Genomic DNA, 20,104 nt, shown 5'->3' with positions numbered 1-20,104 from the left:
TTTTTACTTTACTTTACTACTTATTTTTATGGCGACTTTTTACTTCTACTACTTACATTTTTACACAAATATCTGTACTTTCTACTCCTTACTTTTTAAAAAATTGGCTCGTTACTTTAGTTTTGAATCATTTCAATGGAGTTACTGTTATTATTTTTCACATCATCAATACCAAGTTCAATCTAATTGGATGGGAATCTATGTTGCATTTGACGCACCACTACAAGATGAATCGACAGATTCGGCGGTATTCATTGGCGGCAAATCATTGCAGCTTGGTGGCGGTGGCGTTAGCATAGTAGCATGGACGACGAGATGATTGAAAATGAACACAACGGAGATCTAGTCCTATTGGCAGACATCCATTTAAAATGTAGGCAACGGCATGAAAAAAGTGGTTTCTACTTTTACTTTTATACTTTAAGTAAATTTACAAGCCTGTACTTTGTTACTTTTACTTGAGTAAAGAAGTTTAATCAGTACTTCCACTTTTACCAGAGTATTTTTTTAACACTCGTATCTGTACTTTTACTCAATTACGGAAAGTGAGTACTTTTGCCATCTCTGATTTCCAGTTATTATATACTACAACTACTGAACAGCTGGCTGATTTAACACACTCTTTGGTTAGCCAGGAATCTAGGTGTCAAAGCAAATACAGCAATAGCTACAAAGTAAAACAAAAAAGTATAAAAAAAGTATAATTTGTGAAAAAAATGTGATAACACTTTAGGTTTGTTCTGCTTCAGCACCTTCTGTGTAAAAAAAGAATGTGGTTTGTTCCTAAAACCTCAATATTGAATATTTTTTATCAGCCTCCAGAAAGTCATGCAAATTAAGATTTTGCTGTTGCTGTTGTTGTCATTATAAAACTCCAACATGTCATGAAGGAAATGAAAACACAATGTTTTCCTTTTATACATAAATACACAAGCATTTTGCTGTATAACCATTGGTTTCAGGAACTGTCTGTCAAATGTCGGAAGGAACCAACCAATTTCTGGCAATTGTGTCAAGAGGAATGAATTTTACATTCCCTTTGGTTTCTTATTTTATCTTAATAATTACATATTTGTTAAGATATGTTTATAGTGGATAAAGTATAAGAAAAGCTGATAATTCAAAAGCTTTAATCAGGCTTAGGTTGAAAATTGTCACGTTGTTTGGAAGTTTGTAGAGGACCCTAATGCAGAGACGAAAGCATAGGTGGTTTCTAAAAGAGTTAATGATCCAAAAGGTGGCGACTCAGGCAAAAATCCCAAAGTGACAATTAAAAACCAGAATACAAAAGCTGAAGAAAAAGCGAGAAAGTGAGGAGTATATATGCTAAACAGAACAAGGCTGACAATAGGGTGATCAACTGATTGGGAGCAGGTGTGGACAGAATAATCTAGAAGGGACCTAGGGGAAGGAGACTGACACATAAGGACAACAGAGGGTAAACAAGAAAAACATAAGAACTTAAACACAACCAGAAAGAACACAAAATTGAAAAGAAACCAATGAAAAGAAGTTGCCATATGGGTTTATTTCTTCAAGTTTATTTTTCGTACTTATTTCTTTGTTGTGTTCTCCATTTATTTTAGTTTATCTTCTATATCAGTGTTAAAGTATTTTTCCCTTTATTTTGTAGTTTCGTGGGAAGCTGTCCTTTGAGGACTGTGGAGTTTGAGTCCCCTGCTTTACATTATCCTGACTGTTATATCATTAAAGAACTTTGCCAAACTCACTCTTTGCATTTGGCTCCTGTTTTAGATTTTTAAACAACGAAACATTCAAGTGGCTTCTGAACATTGACTGGGCTTTATAGGAACTTTTATTTGTTATACACAGTTAACTATAAACATTTTTTTTGAAAACCAGGAGCTGATCACAGGTCAAATCTTTGTCAATTAGGCTGATCTCCTATTTATTTGAATGTTTCTCATTTTTGGTAAAGCAGCACTGATTGCTTTTAGCCACTAGGGCAGACATGGGCATACTACGGCCCCCGGGCCGTATACGGCCCGTTAGGCTTTTTAATCCGGCCCGCCGAACTTGTCCAAATTACCCTATTTTCACGACTGTAAGGCGCACATAAACGTCTTTTTTTTTCTTTTTCTTTTTTCCTCAAAATGTGCGGTGCGCCCTATGTGTGTTGTAACTGCGACTTTTGAGACCACGATGCAGAACTCCTTATCTCCTCATTGAGGAGATGATGAAAGCGTGGCTGAGGGAGGTGAATGTAAGAAGACCAGGTGTTTTTTTCCACTCATCACCAACGCTGTTAATCTGTGACTGAATGAACGCTGTGCTCGCCGTTATCCCGGGGGTCTGACAAAGGAACTTCAACCGCCCGACATCAGTGTGAAGCGGCCGTTCACAGTAAGGCTGCGAGCGGCGTGGGAGCGATGGATGACAGACGGAGACCACAGTTTCAGGATAAGTGGAACGCAGCGCTGGGCAAGTTACGCCACCGTTTGCGGATGGATTGTAGATGCTTGGACTACTATGTGTCTGCTGGCTCTGTTGTTCAAGCTTTCGCAAAAGCCGGCATTATTTCTGAGGAGCTGCGCGGCACGGAAAGTGACTGACAGCGCAGAAGGAGAAACTGGCATGTCTGATTTAGCGCAGCTGTTTAATTCAGAAACAGAGGATGATGACTTTGATGGGTTCGATTAATACTTTGTAATAAATACATTAATAAAGCACAATCATACTCAGTTTTGCTCCCGCTCTATTTTTCTACCTGAAAGCTTAATTCAACAGCAGCCTGTGGGCGGGTCTCCTCCTCCTCTTCAGCGCGCTGGCTGGCAGGTGTTTTTTCATCTAAATAATCTAAATCTTGCAGCTATATTTGCTGTGATCAGTGGGAATAAAGTAGTTTTAATATGTTTTTAAGTGAGAAAGTCCACCTGAAAACTTCATAATTGCAGTCAGTTCATCCAGATTACTATTTCTGTCGGAGCCGCTCAGACCCCCACATACCAGCGGTGCACTTTGTAATAAATACATGAATAAAGCACAGTCATACTCAGTTTTGCCCCCGCTGTATTTTTAAATACGCAGTAGAGGTATTTAAACGTAGTAGAGGACATGTACCTGTATATAAAAAACGCGCCCTATAATCCGGTGCACCTTATGTGTGTGTTAAATACAGAAATGGCACACATAACTGAGACTGCGCCTGTTAGTACGGTGCACCTTATGGTCGTGAAAATACGGTGTCGTAAAAACCCATGGATGTGTAAAATCCTGATTCATTTCCCATTCCCCTCTAGACACACTTTCCAGCTGACATTAAACATGAGCGGACCAAAGAAAAGAAAAGTGGACACTGAGTGCCGAGTGTTTAAAAAGGAGTGGACAACAAAATATTTTTTTACTGATGTCCGATCAACGGCTGTATGTCTGATATGCCAAGAAACGGTCGCAGTTTTTAAAGAGTACAATATCAGCCGTCACTTTGCCACAAAGCATGCTAACTACGCTAGCAAGCTGTCAACACAAGAACGGGCGGCTACTGCTCAGAGGTTGGCAGCTAATTTACAGACTCAGCAGAATTTTTTTCACCGACAAACTGCGATCCAGGAGTCAAGTACCAAGGCAAGTTTTTTGCTGGCATTCAAGTTAGCAAACGCTAGCAAGCCTTTATCCGAAGGCGAGTTTTTGAAAGAATGCATGGTAGACACAGCAGATCTCTTGTGTCCGGAAAGCAAAGGCAAGTTTGAAAAAATCAGCTTGTCACGCAGGACAGTGACTCGGCGTGTGGAACTGATTGACGAACATATAGTCAGCGAGTTAAACAAAAAAGCGGAGTCCTTTAATTTATTTTCACTAGCACTGGATGAAAGCAACGACATGAAAGACACTGCTCAGCTCCTAATTTTTATCCGAGGGATAAATGACAGTTTTGAGATAACGGAGGAGCTTTTGAGCATGGAATCGCTGAAGGGGAAAACACGAGGAGAGGACTTATATGAACAGGTGTCTGCTGTCATCGAGAGAATGAAGATGCCTTGGAGTAAGCTTGCCGGTGTCACCACGGATGGATCGCCAAATTTAACTGGAAAAAACGTCGGGTTGCTGAGGAGAATCCAAGATAAAGTGAAAGAAGAAAACCCTGACCAGGATGTTATTTTTCTTCACTGCATCCTTCATCAAGAATCTCTGTGTAAGTCTGTATTGCAGCTTAATCATGTTGTGGATCCAGTTGTAAAACTTGTTAACTTCATACGAGCAAGGGGACTTAATCACCGTCAGTTCATTGCGTTCCTAGAGGAAACTGATGCGGATCACCAGGACTTACTTTACCACTCTCGTGTCCGCTGGTTAAGTTTGGGGAAAGTGTGCCAGCGAGTGTGGGAGCTCAAAGAGGAGATTTGTTTGTTTTTGGAGCTAATGGGGAAATCCAACGAATTCCCTGAGCTGAGCGATGAGGACTGGCTTTGTGACTTTGCGTTTGCTGTGGACATATTGTCACACATGAATGAGCTGAACGTTAAGCTGCAGGGGAAAGATCAGTTTGTGCACGATATGTACACAAATGTGAGAGCCTTCAAATCCAAGCTGATTTTATTCTCCAGGCAAATGTCAAACAAATCTTTCGCTCATTTTCCCACACTGGCCATGCAGAAGGCCACCCGAAACGTGAAGAAATACTGCAAATTACTGGACGACCTGCACAGAGAATTCTCCCGTCGGTTCACTGATTTTGAAAAAATTGAAAAGTCACTTCAGCTGGTGTCCTGTCCCCTGTCACAAGACCCCGAAACAGCACCGCATGAGCTGCAATTGGAACTGATCGATCTTCAGTCTGACTCCATCTCAAAAGAGAAGTTCCGATCTCTTAAACTGAATGACTTTTACGCTTCACTTAACGAAGCCACATTTCCAAACCTCCGGAGGACGGCACAAAAGATGCTGGCATTGTTTGGCTCGACCTACATGTGTGAGCAGACTTTCAGCGTCATGAACATCAACAAAGCCCGTTACAGATCCCGGTTAACTGACCAACACCTCAGATCTATTCTGAGAATTGCCACAACGAAACTAACTCCAGACTTTGATGCACTGGCAAAAAAAGGAGAACAACAACACTGTTCTCACTGAAATGTGAGTTTTTCTTCTTTGTCATAAAAAAATAGCAACTTAAAGACCCCTTCCTTTTGTTGGGTAATAATATGTTCTGAATGTTGAAAGTGATTCCATTGATTTTTTTTTTTTTCCACTAAATGTTGAGTTCTTTAAATCTGCACCTTCAATTGTCTGTTTTTTTATACATTTCAATCCCCAGGTTTAATAAATTACATTGCTTGTCCAAATGCTTCTGGCCCGGCCCTTCTGTCAAATTTTAGAACCCATTCTGGCCCTCAAGTCAAAAAGTTTGCCCACCCCTGCACTAGGGGCACTAGACTAGTTTCCAGGTTTGGTGCCCTTGAAAGCCACTGGCAACGCTGCTCTCTCCCAAAACTAAACATTCTCCCTCTGAGTTTTACAATATGACAAAATACATCCTGGACCAGATGGGGACATGTATCTGATAAGAATTGTGTAATCACTGTTTTGTTACAGTACATTGTTACAGCAACTATTTTGGTTTAGCTTTTGTGTTTAAGGTGAGCTCAGACTGCTCTAAAGCATCGCTGTATGTCAGCGATGGATCATACCCTCTCCAGTTACATAGGCGGGTTTTTAATACTTTAAATTATTTAAATTAAACTAAGATATTGCTTTGTTTAAAACTTCTGGAGTTTTGTGTTAAATCTGTGCTTGAACTCTTTAATAAACTCATATATAATTTTCTCCAATTATCGTTGTGTATCCACCTCTTTAATCAATCTTTATTCTTATTCTTGCATGCAACACACACATTGAAGAATTCTCTAGACTTTACCTTAATTATACAACCACCATGCTGGCTTTTTAAACAGGTACATGTGGGGTAAATGATTTAATCAAACACAATCTGTTTGTTTTTTTTAATACCCTACTTCATTGACTAATAAATCATTTAATTTCTCCCAAAAACGGAAACAGACTGATCTGCCCCCACTGTAATGCAGTTTATATTTCAGCATGAAGGAAAACTCACAGCAAAAAAATTATTTTGTAATAGATTAAATGCATGATAAATTCTGTTCTAATGTAATTCCACAAAACTTTAATAATAGTTTAGATTAGTTTTTATCATTTTCACCCCCGGAGTCCCTGAGTACCAGGCACCTTTAATTATTTCTGTATTAACCGCAGCCTCTGATGGCTTTAATAGCTGCTTGTTTGCAGTGTGTGTTTACACTCATATGTTGGTCAAATGCAGTGGGTAAATGTGGGGATTGCTGTTACAAAAGCCTTTGTGGATAAACAAAGAGCATGATATACTTTTAATCAGTCAGCAACTTGACAGTGGCCAATAAAACCGGTCATTAGACTTGCATGTACTGCATGTCAAAGATGTCATACTGGGTTAAAAATGACCTGACTGCTTGGTCTATGTGATGTATTTTGAGTTGGTCTACAGGATAAGTAAAGTGCCCAAACTACAAATGATTCAGGAACCCTTTTCTAGTTGATGCAGCTCATTATGTGTCCTGTGGTTTCTGCTCCTTTATTTTTTTTATAAGTCTAAGTTTAACATAACTCAATCACCATAAATACATAAAGGATCGTTCAGGGTTAAGGATATTTCATCCAGCTATCAGAATAGCATATTAGATACTGAATTAGAAACATTGTTAAAACATACTTACCGGTATGTTTAAAAGTTATAAAAAACAAAGTTACTGATATGGGACACATGATAGAAATGAAAATGAAGCACTCTGCATTATCTTATCAGGCTAAATCTTGAATTAATAGAGGTAGTGTTACACTGATACCAATACCAGTATCCTGCGGGGCCCCGATCCGACACTAAAATGTGTTGGGATCCTCAGGCTTGCCCACCAGAGGGCGCTGAGGATCCTCTTCTGCTCTCTTTTGTCTCTTTCTCTTAGGGCTGGAGTCACTGTCAGGTTCTGGAGATTACCCTCTGCCTCCAGCAGAGTGCGCCGTGGGTCCTCCTGAAGCTGAGCCTCTCACACACCTGTGGCTGATCTAGTAATCAGGAGGACCACAGTATTTAAGCTACCTTCAGACCTGGATTCTACGCCGCAGTGTTGATCTTAGTTGGTTAGCTTCCTGAGCCTCTGTTACAGAAGATTCTTTGTTATCTCTAGTGTGAGATCAGAATCAAATTCTTCCTTGTCTCTGCCTCACAGGAATCCTGTCTCTTCGTGAAAGCTCTGGATGAGCTTAACCACCTGTCTCCTCGTGAAAGCTCTGGATGAGCTTAACCACCTGTCTCCTCGTGAAAGATCTGGATGAGCTTAACCACCTGTCTCCTCGTGAAGGCTCTGGATGAGCTTAACCACCGTCTCCTTGTGAAAGCTCAGGATGAGCTTAACCTCCTGTTTCCCTGTGAAGCTCTGAAGAACTGTCTCTCTGGCAACCTGTCTCTGGCCTGCGGCTCTGGGAGAGTTGCATCATAGGAAGCCAGTCCCACGCCTGACGCTCTAGGAAAGTGAACCTGCTAATCTGCCCTGGTGAGCCAACCCAAGGATTCCTACGTGGATTTCCCCTGTTGTTCCCTACGGTGAGCTGGAAGCTCAGCCTGAAAGACTCTCCGTGTTTTCCCCTGCAGTGAGCTGGAAGCTCCAACCCAGGACTGCCATTCTAACCCTAAGCTAGCTGTGCTTAGCCTCACATGAACTCTGTTACCTACCATCTCCCTTTTCCAGCTCAGACCCCAGTGAACCAGCCCCCCTGCCTGAATCAGTTCCAGTATTCATGGTCTTGTGTTCTAAATAAACTCTTTTGGACTTTTACCCAGTTCTCCCGTGTGTGTTCTGCATCTTGGGCTTGACTTAGAGAAAACCCATCATGACAAAATGGTGGTATCGGTATCGGCGAGTACCAACAAATAGGGCACTGATACCATTTTGAGAGCCAAAAGTTTATTCAACTATTGTCACCTACTCCAGGTATGCAATAAAAAGTTTTACTGGCTTGACTTTGTATCAGTCTTTTCCTGCTTCACAAAGGTGGGCAGCAGCTTCACAAAGCCAAAATGGCAATTATGTTACATCCAAGTAGTATCCAGTTCTTCGTATATACACAGACACACATCATGGATATCGGTATCGACCAATACTGCACAGCCAGGTATCGGGGCCAAAAAATGGAATCTGTGCAACACTCAATAGAGGTTAAATAAAAATGTAGGATCCTGTTACTTACCTATTTGAGAAGACTTTGCTATAATTATAGACTTGGATCTCCAACATTTCATTTTCATCAAGTCTGCTGGCAATGGGCCATCGAAAAGTCTGGAACAGAGAAAGAATATTGAAGCTTATCAAAGCATAGCAGCACACTACTACACTATTCTAAAGATTTCTCTAAATCCTCTCCACATTTGGATTTAAATAAAAAATACTCTAATCCTTAAGCTGTGCAGACAGGTTGTAATCATTGACAACTTTAAATTCAAATGAAGATCCTAAATAATCACCACTCCTGCTTAAAGGCTTTACTTATTTCTGATGCACCTTGAGAGAGACAAATATCTGGTGAGATTAGGACTTCAGAAACACTTGAAATCCAGAGGAAATACCTGTATAAACAGTGTAAGCAAGTGTGTTGTTGTCTTAAACTTTTTAGTTTTAACATGCATGAATTTGGGCTAGTTGTTCATATATCCGCTATGAAACTAAATGAACATCCACATACAGACATGACAGTTAATAGCATCCTCTCATTTGACATTTATTCACACAAAAAGATGAATCTCTGTAAGCCTGTTTTCTTCTGAAGTTTGAAATTTGAGGAACTAATACAAGATTTTATAACAGGGTTAATATGTCACCCTCTTTGAGTGTGTAAAAGTTTCTGCCAAAGGTAGAGAAGTTGTTTTTGTCTTGTGGAGAAATAAAAATATTATTCTATTTCTCAGTTTAAAGATCTCTTTGTTCAATCATGAACGAACTGATAATAATAATCGGTTTTCCTTCCTGTAGCAAAAAACAAAGAACAAAACAGTAATGTAAAGAAATCTTTAGTATGTTGGCTAAACTTGAATTTCACTTGGTTATGATGAGTGGGAAAACAAAGGTTGTCGCTTACTCATTTCCACAGAAGGACATGTTTGAACGACAAGAAACTCAAAGAAACGTTGCTGCTTTTCTTTTAAGCCTATTATTGTAAAGCAATGCATAATAGAGCAGCCGCATTTGACAAAGCAGAAGTGCTTTGTTTTAATCTATGCTTCTAAATAGTTTTATCTTAATGTTCTGCAGTACAGTGGATCCAATGGGATTAAATGATCTGTTACATGCATATTTGAAAAAAGAAATCCAAATCTAGAGTCCAGATTAAAAGACAATTCAGAAATATCCAGTTTATCAATAGATGCTGAATTTGCTTCGTGTGAAATAATCAAGATATTTATATGGTGTTTATTTCCCTAGTTTTCCAGGATTAATAAAATGTAATATAAAACAATTCATTCACTTAAATGTATTTAATCATAACTTTATGTATTTGACCACAGAGAGTAATGCATAGTTGTACAAAGGAAGGATAATCCAAATTTTCCAAGCTTCACTGTGAAAAAACTGTTACCTGTAAATGTGACATATTTGTATTGAGTCCTCTAGGTAATCAATAATGAGTACCATCTTTTGCAGAAATTATAGCTGAAAGTCTTTTGAGTATGTTGTAAAAAAAATGACAGTTCAATAAATTATTTAATGAGTCAGTCAACTCTTCTTGTAGGACAGAAATGTATTTAGCACATCCACTGTCTTATCTGCTCTGACTTGCATTCCTCTCTGCAGTAGAAATAGAAATCCTGCAGAATTATACTGTTGCATAAATTTTTTATTGAGGGTATTTTGGGATTACAGTAATGTCCAGTTTTAACTTTCTTCCATACATTTGGCTATTTGCCGCTCCCAAACAGGTGGCAACTGGTCTTCTTGTTTCTTTTCTCCCCAGGCTAGTTCTTGCTTCTTAGTAAAGGCATACATACATGGTCATGATCATCGCTCTGAGGATTGGCCTAATTGCTCCTTTCATTCACCTGCCTAACTCTGTCCGGGTTCCAATACTCATCTCATCCACCTGCTTCTGCTTCTTTATATATGGCTCAGTCAGCTATCATGGCCAGATCACTGAGTTTGAGTTTGAGATCATTGCTGATGCCATATTTTATGTTTTCGTTCACAGGAGCTAGTGGTGAGAGAGAGTTTTTTAGTGTTTCGTAGTGTTTCTGTTTTCCTGATGATGTCCTGTCTCTTATCCATTGAGCATGCCCTGTTCCTGTCTTGGCTAGTGGAGAGAGCTAGTTTTTAGCATAACATAGTTCCTGATACCCTGCCCTTTTCTGCCTCTCAACCACTGGGCTTGCCTGTTCCCATGTGAACATTCTGCCTGAACTCTTTGTTGGACTCCTGGAACCCTGAACCAGCCTGTTCCTGATTGGAACCCCTGACCAGGCTACAGACTCCTGGATCGCTGAGCCTTCCTGTTCTGATCTGTTTCTCTAACCTGGATCGGACTCACGCTGGCCCTCTGGGACTGCAGCATCTAGTTCACTCTGGGTGGTGCCTGCTGCATCTAATTGGCAGCCCTCCGGCTGGATCCTACGGTGTTCTATGGAGGTGGACTTAACTATCAAACCAGGTATGTGACTCACATGGATAATCCTCCTTCATCAGATTATCATTGTCACTTGCCTGTGTTTTTCTCCAACCAGAGTTTCCAGTGATGGGCGGTGCCTTGCAAAAAACGCAGCCTCTGCAGATCCACATCTCCAATCTTTTTTTTTTTCTTTTTACGCTTTCGAATTATCCCACTTTGTGTCTGGCCTGAATACTGTGTCCTTGTGTCCTGCTTTCTAAACAGACATGTCATGATAGGTTTGAAATTGCATATTATTATTTCCATAGTTAGATAATGAGATGAATACTGTGAGATCCTTTCAGCTGTTTGATATTGTTTTATAATTCTACCCTGTTTCAAACTGTGGTTCTCTTGAACTGTATTTTTACTGAGATTAAATTAATAAATAAATGTATTCACTGATTAGATGACTTTTAAAGGCATATTGATGGATTTAAATTTATTTAGGTGTATTAAACTGAAAGTAGAACAGTCCTGCCAGCCACAATTTTCAACTTTCATTGAAAGTTGTAGAAATTTTTTAAATATCATTTAGTAGTTTTACAAGCCTCTGAAGTTTTAAATGAAGCATAGGTGGAAGTTCCACTGAAGAAACTTAATTGCCCTCATCATCAGAGGCTAACCTGCTTCTGATGCAAGCCAATCAGCTCTAAACGGCCAATCAGCAATCAGGGTTAATCTTAAAAGGTCTTCAAATCCACGATCCAGCCAAGCACAAGCAGTGGTTGTGCTATGTCTTATTTTGACTTAGATTACCCTGATTCAACCCACCTCCATCCCCTTCTCCACAATCGTAGCTAAGCTCCATCTGGCTTTTCCATGGTGCTCCTTCAACCTCGTCCCTATCAGTGTAATTCCGCCTGGACTCTTACTTAATTCCCTGTCACATCTCAACTGGTCCGACACAAGAATGCTATGTTGAGCCTGGTTCTGCCAGAAGTTTCTTCCCAAAGGGGAGTTTTTCCTCTCCACAGTCCCTTCATGCTTGCTCATCATGGACAGGTTCATGCAAACCTGTGTTTATCCAAGCTGGACAGCCATCTTCTGGGTCCCAAGTGAAGCACTAGTATCAGCTCACACAGTCCACTGGATCCCTGTTCTTATACACCTGAGAACAGGGTTTATGCTTATGCATATTAAAGTAAAATTCAGCACTAATGTTTCCTGCTGAGGACTGAGCGCCAAAGTCTTAAAATAATTGTATCAATAAAATTCTTCTAATTGTCTTTTTCTTTCCGTGTGAGTTTGAATATGCTTGAGGAACACAAATATATATAAAGTTCTCAGAAATATTAGAAGGGTCATAGATATTCTAATGTCTTTTATTTTTGGTGTTACAGTCAATGTTGAAACCATTGTTACAACACATTACTTTGATTGGCTGTGTTTAATACGGAATAAATGACTACATGATTAAGTAAAAAAACAAAAGCCATTTTGTAAAAGTTGAAAGAATGATGAATTAGGCTTCTGAGTTACATCCAGCAAACCACTTTTAATTACTATATTATGATACTATATTATGAAAGATTGCAAGGGTGCAGGGTGTATAAAGGTTGCATATGTGATTTAAAACTCATTGACTTCCCACTGTTTTTGGCTTCTTAGCGAGGAAAACACTGCAGGCTGTCAGGCGACAGATTCATCAGGACTGTCCTATTACAGATTCCTGGGGTTTCCACCTGCTACCATCAGACCTGCCTTAAAAGATCTGCATATGCACACACGGGCACTGTATTAAGTCTCCAGTATCTACCCTGAGGATCTACAGACTGTGCTTCTTTTTTTCAAGCTCTAACAGACTGAGACCAGGATTGAGGCTGCTAACAGTTCCAACGTGTTATACTTGTCTGATTATATGTACTAAATTAACTGCATTGGATCTGCCTTTTGACTATTTCTCCTCCTGTGTGACTCAGCTACTGAAAAGAAAGCCCAGATCATGGCGATAATGTTGAAAGCACACACAGCTAATCAAAGGATCAACACTTAAACAGCTCATATGATGCACATCACAATCAGATTATGTGTGGTTTATTCATAGCTATGAACGCAGGGCAAATGCGTTCATTTCCCCAGACAATGACGGATTTTACTTTGTGTTTTTTTTATTTCAAGTGGAGTTTTTAGGACCAAAATGCAGTTATGGTTCTCGGATGGAGCCATGATGAGGTTTCTATAATAATGATCAATCAACGACTAAACTTAAAGGGAGATAATAGGAGAACAGCGCATGGCACCGGGAACATGGAGCAGTACAGAGGGTTTCCACAGCGTTGGACCGAACAGCAAATAATCCTACTGTAGCAAGGTCTGACACCACAGGTTATAAACACTGGTGAATCCGAACCCCATGTCTTTAACAGTTCATCACTTCAGTGATAGTATCCCAACTTTTTGCTCAGCACTGTGTGTGAAACCTGTCTCAAGAACCTGTGAATGAGTTTCAAACTTGTTCGAAAAATGTGGATCACCACTAATTCCCCATTCTATCAAAGAAGAAGCTCATCATACATTTTTTTTTTATCTAAACGCACAATCAAAGACCTTTGTAGCACCCACCCTCCTTCCAAACAGAAAATCAAAGAGGATGTGATCTTCCTTCTAGTATTTTCCTGTTAAGTTAACTCATCTTGGTTTAACCTTGTTGGCTTCTGACCTAAGCACACTGAATATTATTCTGCATTCAGATTATATCTTGTTTAAACTTGCAAGTAAAAAAAAAATCATTGGAAGGCGACCAGATCTGAAAACGTCTTTATCAATTCTGTTAGCTCACACCAGAGCAATTTTATTCTTCTTTTATTCTTTATTCTTTAATTAGCATGGAGGTCGATCCTCTTAAACACATTTCAAATCAGATGCCAATCAAATAGCCACCCCTTATTCTACTGAATTGTTGCTGTCTTTTTCTGGGCATGGGCTATGGCCTTGGTCTGTTCAGTGATGGCTTTTCTCTTTTCACAGAGATGGCTTTCTTCACCCCTCTTTCAAACCATCTGTCCTCTCTGTCCAAAATTTGAACATTTTGGTGTTCAAAGGTGTATACTTTGTTCTTGAGGTGCAGGTGTAAAGCTGAATCTTGCCCCGTGTTGCTTGCTCTCCTATGCTGTGCCATGTGTTTGTGTAATTGTTGTTTGGTTCCTCCATCATAGGAGGCTGTAAAGTCCTCACTGCACTGGATTGCATAAACAATGGCAGTCAACTTTGGCTTGGGAGTTCTGTCTTTGGGATGAACCAGTTTTTGTTGGAGTGTGTTGTTGGGTTTGAAATTCACTGGCATGTTTTGTTTAGAGAAAATCTTTTTGTCAGGGCTCCAGTCTGTGTGTTTGTTTTTTTGTGTTTGTCTCCCTTCCTATAAGAATGATTCTTATAGCTGATCCTACACTCCTTTTCTTTTACTCTCAGTGTATGAAGCCTAACTGCTAAAACAAGAATGAGGATGAAAAATGAAACGTAGGATTTATCTTAAAAATCCTTCAGGCCAAACTGCCTGACCATAGAGGTTCATAAGATGATTAAATGAGCAAATAAAGAGAAAATTTTACTTCAACAATCCACACTACTGCAATGTTTTGATAAGATGCAAAACTCATCCTTTGTTGATATTTTATGACTGTTACCATAACTACAGATAAAAAAAAAAAAATTCTCCATGATTATTTATGACAGATATGTTCTTAGTTTTTTTTCTTTTACTAACTTCCTAAAGCAACGTTTAGATGTGTCGCTGCTTTTACACACCTGAGTTAAATAATCAGGTTATTAAAAGATCTTGAGAACTTAACTGCATACTGAGAAGGGTATTTAGCCATTTGATTCAGGTGGAGAAAGCATATTTACGTGTCCTTTATTTAACCGTCTACAGTAGTTTAATTACATCACGTTAAATGATTAATTTTGTGACCCAGTTTCTTTTTAACCTTGGAGACATGATGCAGTTTCTGCAATACAAAATTAGAACAAACCTTGCGATTATATCAAAAACAATATCACTCTTTAAAAGAAGGACATCTGTTAAAACATAAAATGACTCTGCAAACAGAGCTCAAATTCTTAGCATGGAGGGATATTAGTGGACTTTGGGAGTGATCTTTAAAGATTCCAAATAAGGAATGCTTTTATTGCACGTCCAAAAATTAAATTGCATATGCAATAAGTCGATGTGTTGTTGGTAATCTACAAAAAAACATACAGTAAGAAGTGCAGAACCAGGTTGCTCACAATTTAGACCAGTAAATTGTGTGCAGTACTAGCAATTTGAGAATTGTGTTGAGTTGGACATAATGACATAAAACCATAACGACAATAATGATACACATTATGCATAGTGCACTCAGGTACCTCAAAGTATCAAAAGCAATAAGTAAAAAAAAAAGATGAAAATAAAAGTTACATTTAAAGAATTAAATATCATTCATAAAACCTAAAGAAGTGGACTTTTTCAGCAGCTCCATAAGTGTTAGTGTGATAAGACATTAGATAGGGTGACCAAACGTCCTCTTTTGCCTGGACATGTCCACTTTTTACATTCTGTCCACTGCGTCCAGAGGGTGATTATAAATTCAGGAAAATGTCACACAATCATTATGCTTAAATCAGCTGGCGCTTTGCACAGAATACTACAGTACCATGTAGCCTGACGTAATTCTTGAGGGACTGACTTGTGGGAGGGTCTAGCGAAACACCCACACACAGACAGGGATCAGAGCAACCAGCATTGGACACAAAATGCTAAATCAAAAGTGCAGCTTCACAGATGAACTACAAAAAAATAATAATTTGCATGTACCGTCCCAATCACAAAATTGGGAGGCTGAGTGCCCCGTGTGCAAATCACACGTTTCAATGTCTAATAAAGGTCCTGGAGATCTCAAAGCTCACATGGACACTGAAAAGTTTACTTAGTACTTTGTTAGACCTGAAAAAACAGAGGATGCTATAAAGGTGTAATGTGTTGAATTTGTATTTTCTAATTCAGAAGAGGTCATATTTAGAACATTGTTTGATTTTATTTATGTGTTTTATGAAACATTTAGGTATAATAAAGCAAGTTCATTGACCTCTAAGAAGCCTGTCTGAATCCGTCTCAAGGCTGGACAACGTGTCCTCCTTTTTGGAAATAAAAATATGGTCACCCTACGTTAGAGAAACAGCTACCGTCAAATTTACAGTGATTCACATTGAGCTCTGTAGCTTGTTTTACCTCACCATCTCATCATATAACACCACTTGGCCTAGTGGTTAGAGCAGAGCGGTTGTGCTCTGACAAGGTTGCAACCACCTGGTTCAATCCCCACAGCCTCCGCTCTGGGTTCCTGAGCAAAACCCTTAACCCCACATTGCTTCCCAAGCTCCACACAATGGCAGCCCACTACTCCCCAAGGGGGGTGGTTTAAATCTAAAGGGTGAATTTCCCCATTGCGTGACAATAACAGGATTTATATTCAATTTAATTTATATTTAATTTACACTTAACCCAAAATATTCTAAATCAAGGTAGGGCCATAATAATGAAAAACAAAATAACTGTGCTATGTACAGAGGCTGTAAAGGAACAGCAAGGATAAAAAATATCCTTCCCTACAAGTGAGGGATGCAAACTTTCAGGTAAAATCATTGATGGCTCATTGACATTGTTTATTTTTTCTCAGTGGTTGTTTTCAGTTTTGCTTATTTATGAACAAGCCACATGTTTTTTCAATGCAGTCTTTCACATATTTCTTTTCCCTACAAATATTGTTCTATTATTATTATTATTATTTCTGGCAGTCAATGTTCAAATGTTAATTAATAATTGTGTACATAATGAGTTTCAGATTAAATAACATTTTTTGCATGTAAGTATTTGTATTTGTCAATCAGTCTGCACTGAGTCTCCTTCTAGAAAGGCCTTGAAGAGAAATATGTTGCCTTCTCTCTTTTTTTTTTTTAAAGGTAGCTTTAGAAATTTTAACAGACATAGGTTTAGTTTCAGAAAGGTTTAGTTTTTTCTTCCTTGTGGTTTATCCCACATTACACATGATATGTTAGTGTTTGTGTGTGCCTGACAGGCTGGTTCTGCAGTGAAAGTCTTGCCTTTACTGACAGCATGGTTCAGCTGTTCATCTAAGAAAGTCGGGTTCAATTTAGTTTTCCAATCCAACTCCTTGGTGTTTTTTTCTTTTCAATCTTCACCCTGTTTTTCAAGTGCCACTCCAGAAGGTTTGATCTGATTTATATTAATTGGAATGCTTTCTTTGTACTACTTTTGCCATTAAAGAAGAACTTTCCCCATTGATTGACAAAGCTTAGGGCAATAGCTTTTTTATCTTGAAAGGAGATGTGCAATAAAGTTGTTCAACTAATTCATTAAAGTCCTATTTAGTTTCAGGATGGTCTGTATCTTACTACTGGCTTCTTCTACATAACACCACTAGGTGCCAGGTTGTCAATCTCTGTTTTCCTTTTATATATATATATATATTTGGGTTTTTTTTTCTGTGTCACAAGAGGAAAATTAAGCTTCTGTAATGGTTCAAGTGAATATAGTCCTTGTTTTATAAATTTGAAATAGAGAACATTTTTTAAAAGAGCAACAGTTACTGTTGGAACTGAGTATACTTGACATTCATTTGTTTCCAAAAATACAAAGGTCTAATGTTTAATTTAATTACTTTAGTAAACCAAGAAATACATATTTTCTTTACTAAAATATACACATTATATAGCTAATTGTATCATAGTTACCAAAAAACACAACTTTTTTATATTTCCATAGGGTCCAACTTGGATATAACCTGTAATGAGTCTTTTAATTATCTTATAAAAATCCTTTTTAATCCTTGTATTTTCTTACCCTGCTGAACCAGTGTGAGTACGGTAACTTAAGTTATCGCCAATTACATTAGGAATGTAATGAATTTCCAGAGGGATGCAGAAAACTTGTTCATATATTTGATATTTTAACGGTAGACACCATTGGTGTTATTAGGATTTTTTTTACTACTTGGATTTTTCAAAATATTAGCAAACAAACATATTAAATTGGAGTTCATTTTCATAGGCTCTCTATTGAATTTCATATAGAACCCTATCAAATTTCTGCTTAGATGTAAAATCTCTGAATGATAAAAGAAGAGAGAACTTGCTTTGCTCTATGCTGTTTTTTTGTTTGTTTTGTTTTTTGGTTACTCAACTTTATTGAAGTTCCTTCATGTAATGGAAAGTACAGATTCAAGTCTTTGAGCCCTTCTTTTGGAGGAAATTTTGATATTTAATTATTTTTTTTCATTATGAAATTAATTATTCCTAAGTAGTGGAGCTATATTCTGTTATGTTTGTTTCTGGGCTAATGTTTACCATCCTACAGGGTCTCCTGTGAAAGATGCTTTTTGCAGCTGAGGTGTAATGAGCTGATGCACATGAACACACATTGACAGATGCACAAATAGAAATAAATGTGTAGGTTTGTACATAGATTTTCCTTTTTAAAGAAAAAAATCTAAAAATACTAGCATTATGTTGTTGCTATAAGCCTACACAACATTATAAGTGTTTATTTATGATGAGTTCTCATGGCCCATAGGTTTAGTAATTTTTTTGTTTTAAGAAATTATTGAGTTTATGTCATATGATGTGTGGTGTGTCTTTACAAATATTTAAAGATATTTACAATGTTTCACAGTCTCAGATTTTCAGTTGGTGTTATCAGCCTTTTTTTTTACTTTCTCAGACACAATGGTTATATGATAAACGAGGTTTCTTGTATTTACTTAATTTATTTGATTTCTTATATTTGTCTGTAGAACCTTTCCTGCATTTATTTTCCCTGTTCGGTAGAGCAACGCTTTCACAATAACAGAATGAAATGAAGCATTTAATTTAAGACGTCTCCAAAAGGTGATATAAGACTTTTTATTTTAAATCTCTTTAAATGCTTGTTTATACAAACTTTACTGGCACAAATTCCCACGCATTTTAAGGCATTCCCATTAAATATGCTGCACAGATCATCATTTATTCATAATACTGAGGAGTTGGAAAAGCACATCCCTGTAGGGTCCCTGAGCGTTTAGAGAACTTCAAAAACTATTTTTAGAACTGCAATATTCAAGCTTGTATTCTGCCCTAAGGCAACAGCTACTTTTCTCATCTTTACTCATAGTACCCATGGCCAGGAACATATCAGCTGAAACAAGAACCGTAGAAGTAGACTACTCTTATGGCATAAGGAGTCTGTTGGTTTCAAACTTCCTCTTAAAAGTTATAATCCTTCATTGATAGAGTGTGGGCTCATATGACTGATGTGTCTTGTTTAATCTATTCACTTCACTTTAAATGTGATTATCTAGACAGTCCAGGAAGTGGTTAGGAAGTGAGCTCATTGAGGTGTCATCACATTCCCCTCTCTAAGCCACAACACGCCCAGGAACTCTGCGAGTCCATAAGTCTGATGATGCTTTTGGCAGAAATGTTAAACTGAAGAGAATTACAGAATCAGCTATTTTAACAAATTCAAAAATTTTATATATTTTTTGCTTCAAATTGATACATCTTTTAGCAGACTGTAATTGAAAATCCTTCATAATGTATTGTTTCTGAAATATCTCTTAACTGTAAAGACAAAAATGCTTTTTAAACCAAAATAACACTGTACCGTTATTTTTAGTTCCCCTAGTCTACGTATTACGGATTAAAAAACATTCTCCAACAGCTTGGGCTTACAAAATCTGGAAAATGTCTCTAGACTTATTTTCTGAGGTTGCATAGCTCCAAGATTCCTATTATAAAGTCACAATCCCAATTTGGATTACAGCCTCGGCTATACAGTATTCATTATGCTGACATGCAGTTATTATTTCCAAACCATGGTGTGCATAGAGAAATTAGATTTTCCACCTTATCTCCAAATAACTCAATCTCACTCTTTGATCAAAATAAATAAAGGTGTAGAAAATGCTTAACTGACACTGCCAGCCACATACAGAGCAGGACTACATTCCAGTTATGTCAAACCTATGAGGGGAAAGCCCTGTCATTCTGCAGCTAAAAGCTTCACCATGCACTGAATAATGAATACAGATTCCCCATCCAGCTTATCTGCACACTAGTTCAAAGGCATTCTGCTAGTCCATGCATAAAGCAAAAAGACCCACAGCTATATGCTAATGGGCCTCAACTCCAGGGACTCAACCGAGCTCAAATGAGACATGCAAATGTTCCAGAGACGAGGAGGAAGACAGGAGTGGAGGGAAGGAGCTTAGGAATGATTAGAGGGGTCAAGAAAGCACAAAACTGGACACCAGAAGCAATAATCACACATGTACTTTCATGTACTTATTAAACAATCGTTCAAAGTCCAGGAAGAACATGTCCTTCCAAGGGAAATCTGGACACTGAGTTGGTGCAGAGAGATGCTAAT

General features: G+C 38.2%; 1 protein-coding gene across 1 annotated transcript in view; it reads right to left on the bottom strand.

Annotated features, from left to right (window-relative positions):
* Positions 1 to 20,104, bottom strand: part of otofa (otoferlin a) — a 114,036-nt gene that overhangs the window by 73,876 nt on the left and 20,056 nt on the right. Inside the window, exon 3 of the mRNA XM_038281669.1 lies at positions 8,257 to 8,345. Coding sequence (XP_038137597.1) covers positions 8,257 to 8,345 — 89 coding nt within the window. The remainder of the gene's footprint in view (positions 1 to 8,256; positions 8,346 to 20,104) is intronic.

The sequence above is a fragment of the Cyprinodon tularosa genome, unplaced genomic scaffold (genome assembly GCF_016077235.1).
Source record: "Cyprinodon tularosa strain WSP-4 unplaced genomic scaffold, ASM1607723v1 ctg173, whole genome shotgun sequence".
Lineage (NCBI taxonomy): Eukaryota > Metazoa > Chordata > Actinopteri > Cyprinodontiformes > Cyprinodontidae > Cyprinodon > Cyprinodon tularosa.
Note: the sequence above shows the minus strand (reverse complement) of the source record. Positions and strands in the feature narration are given on the sequence as shown.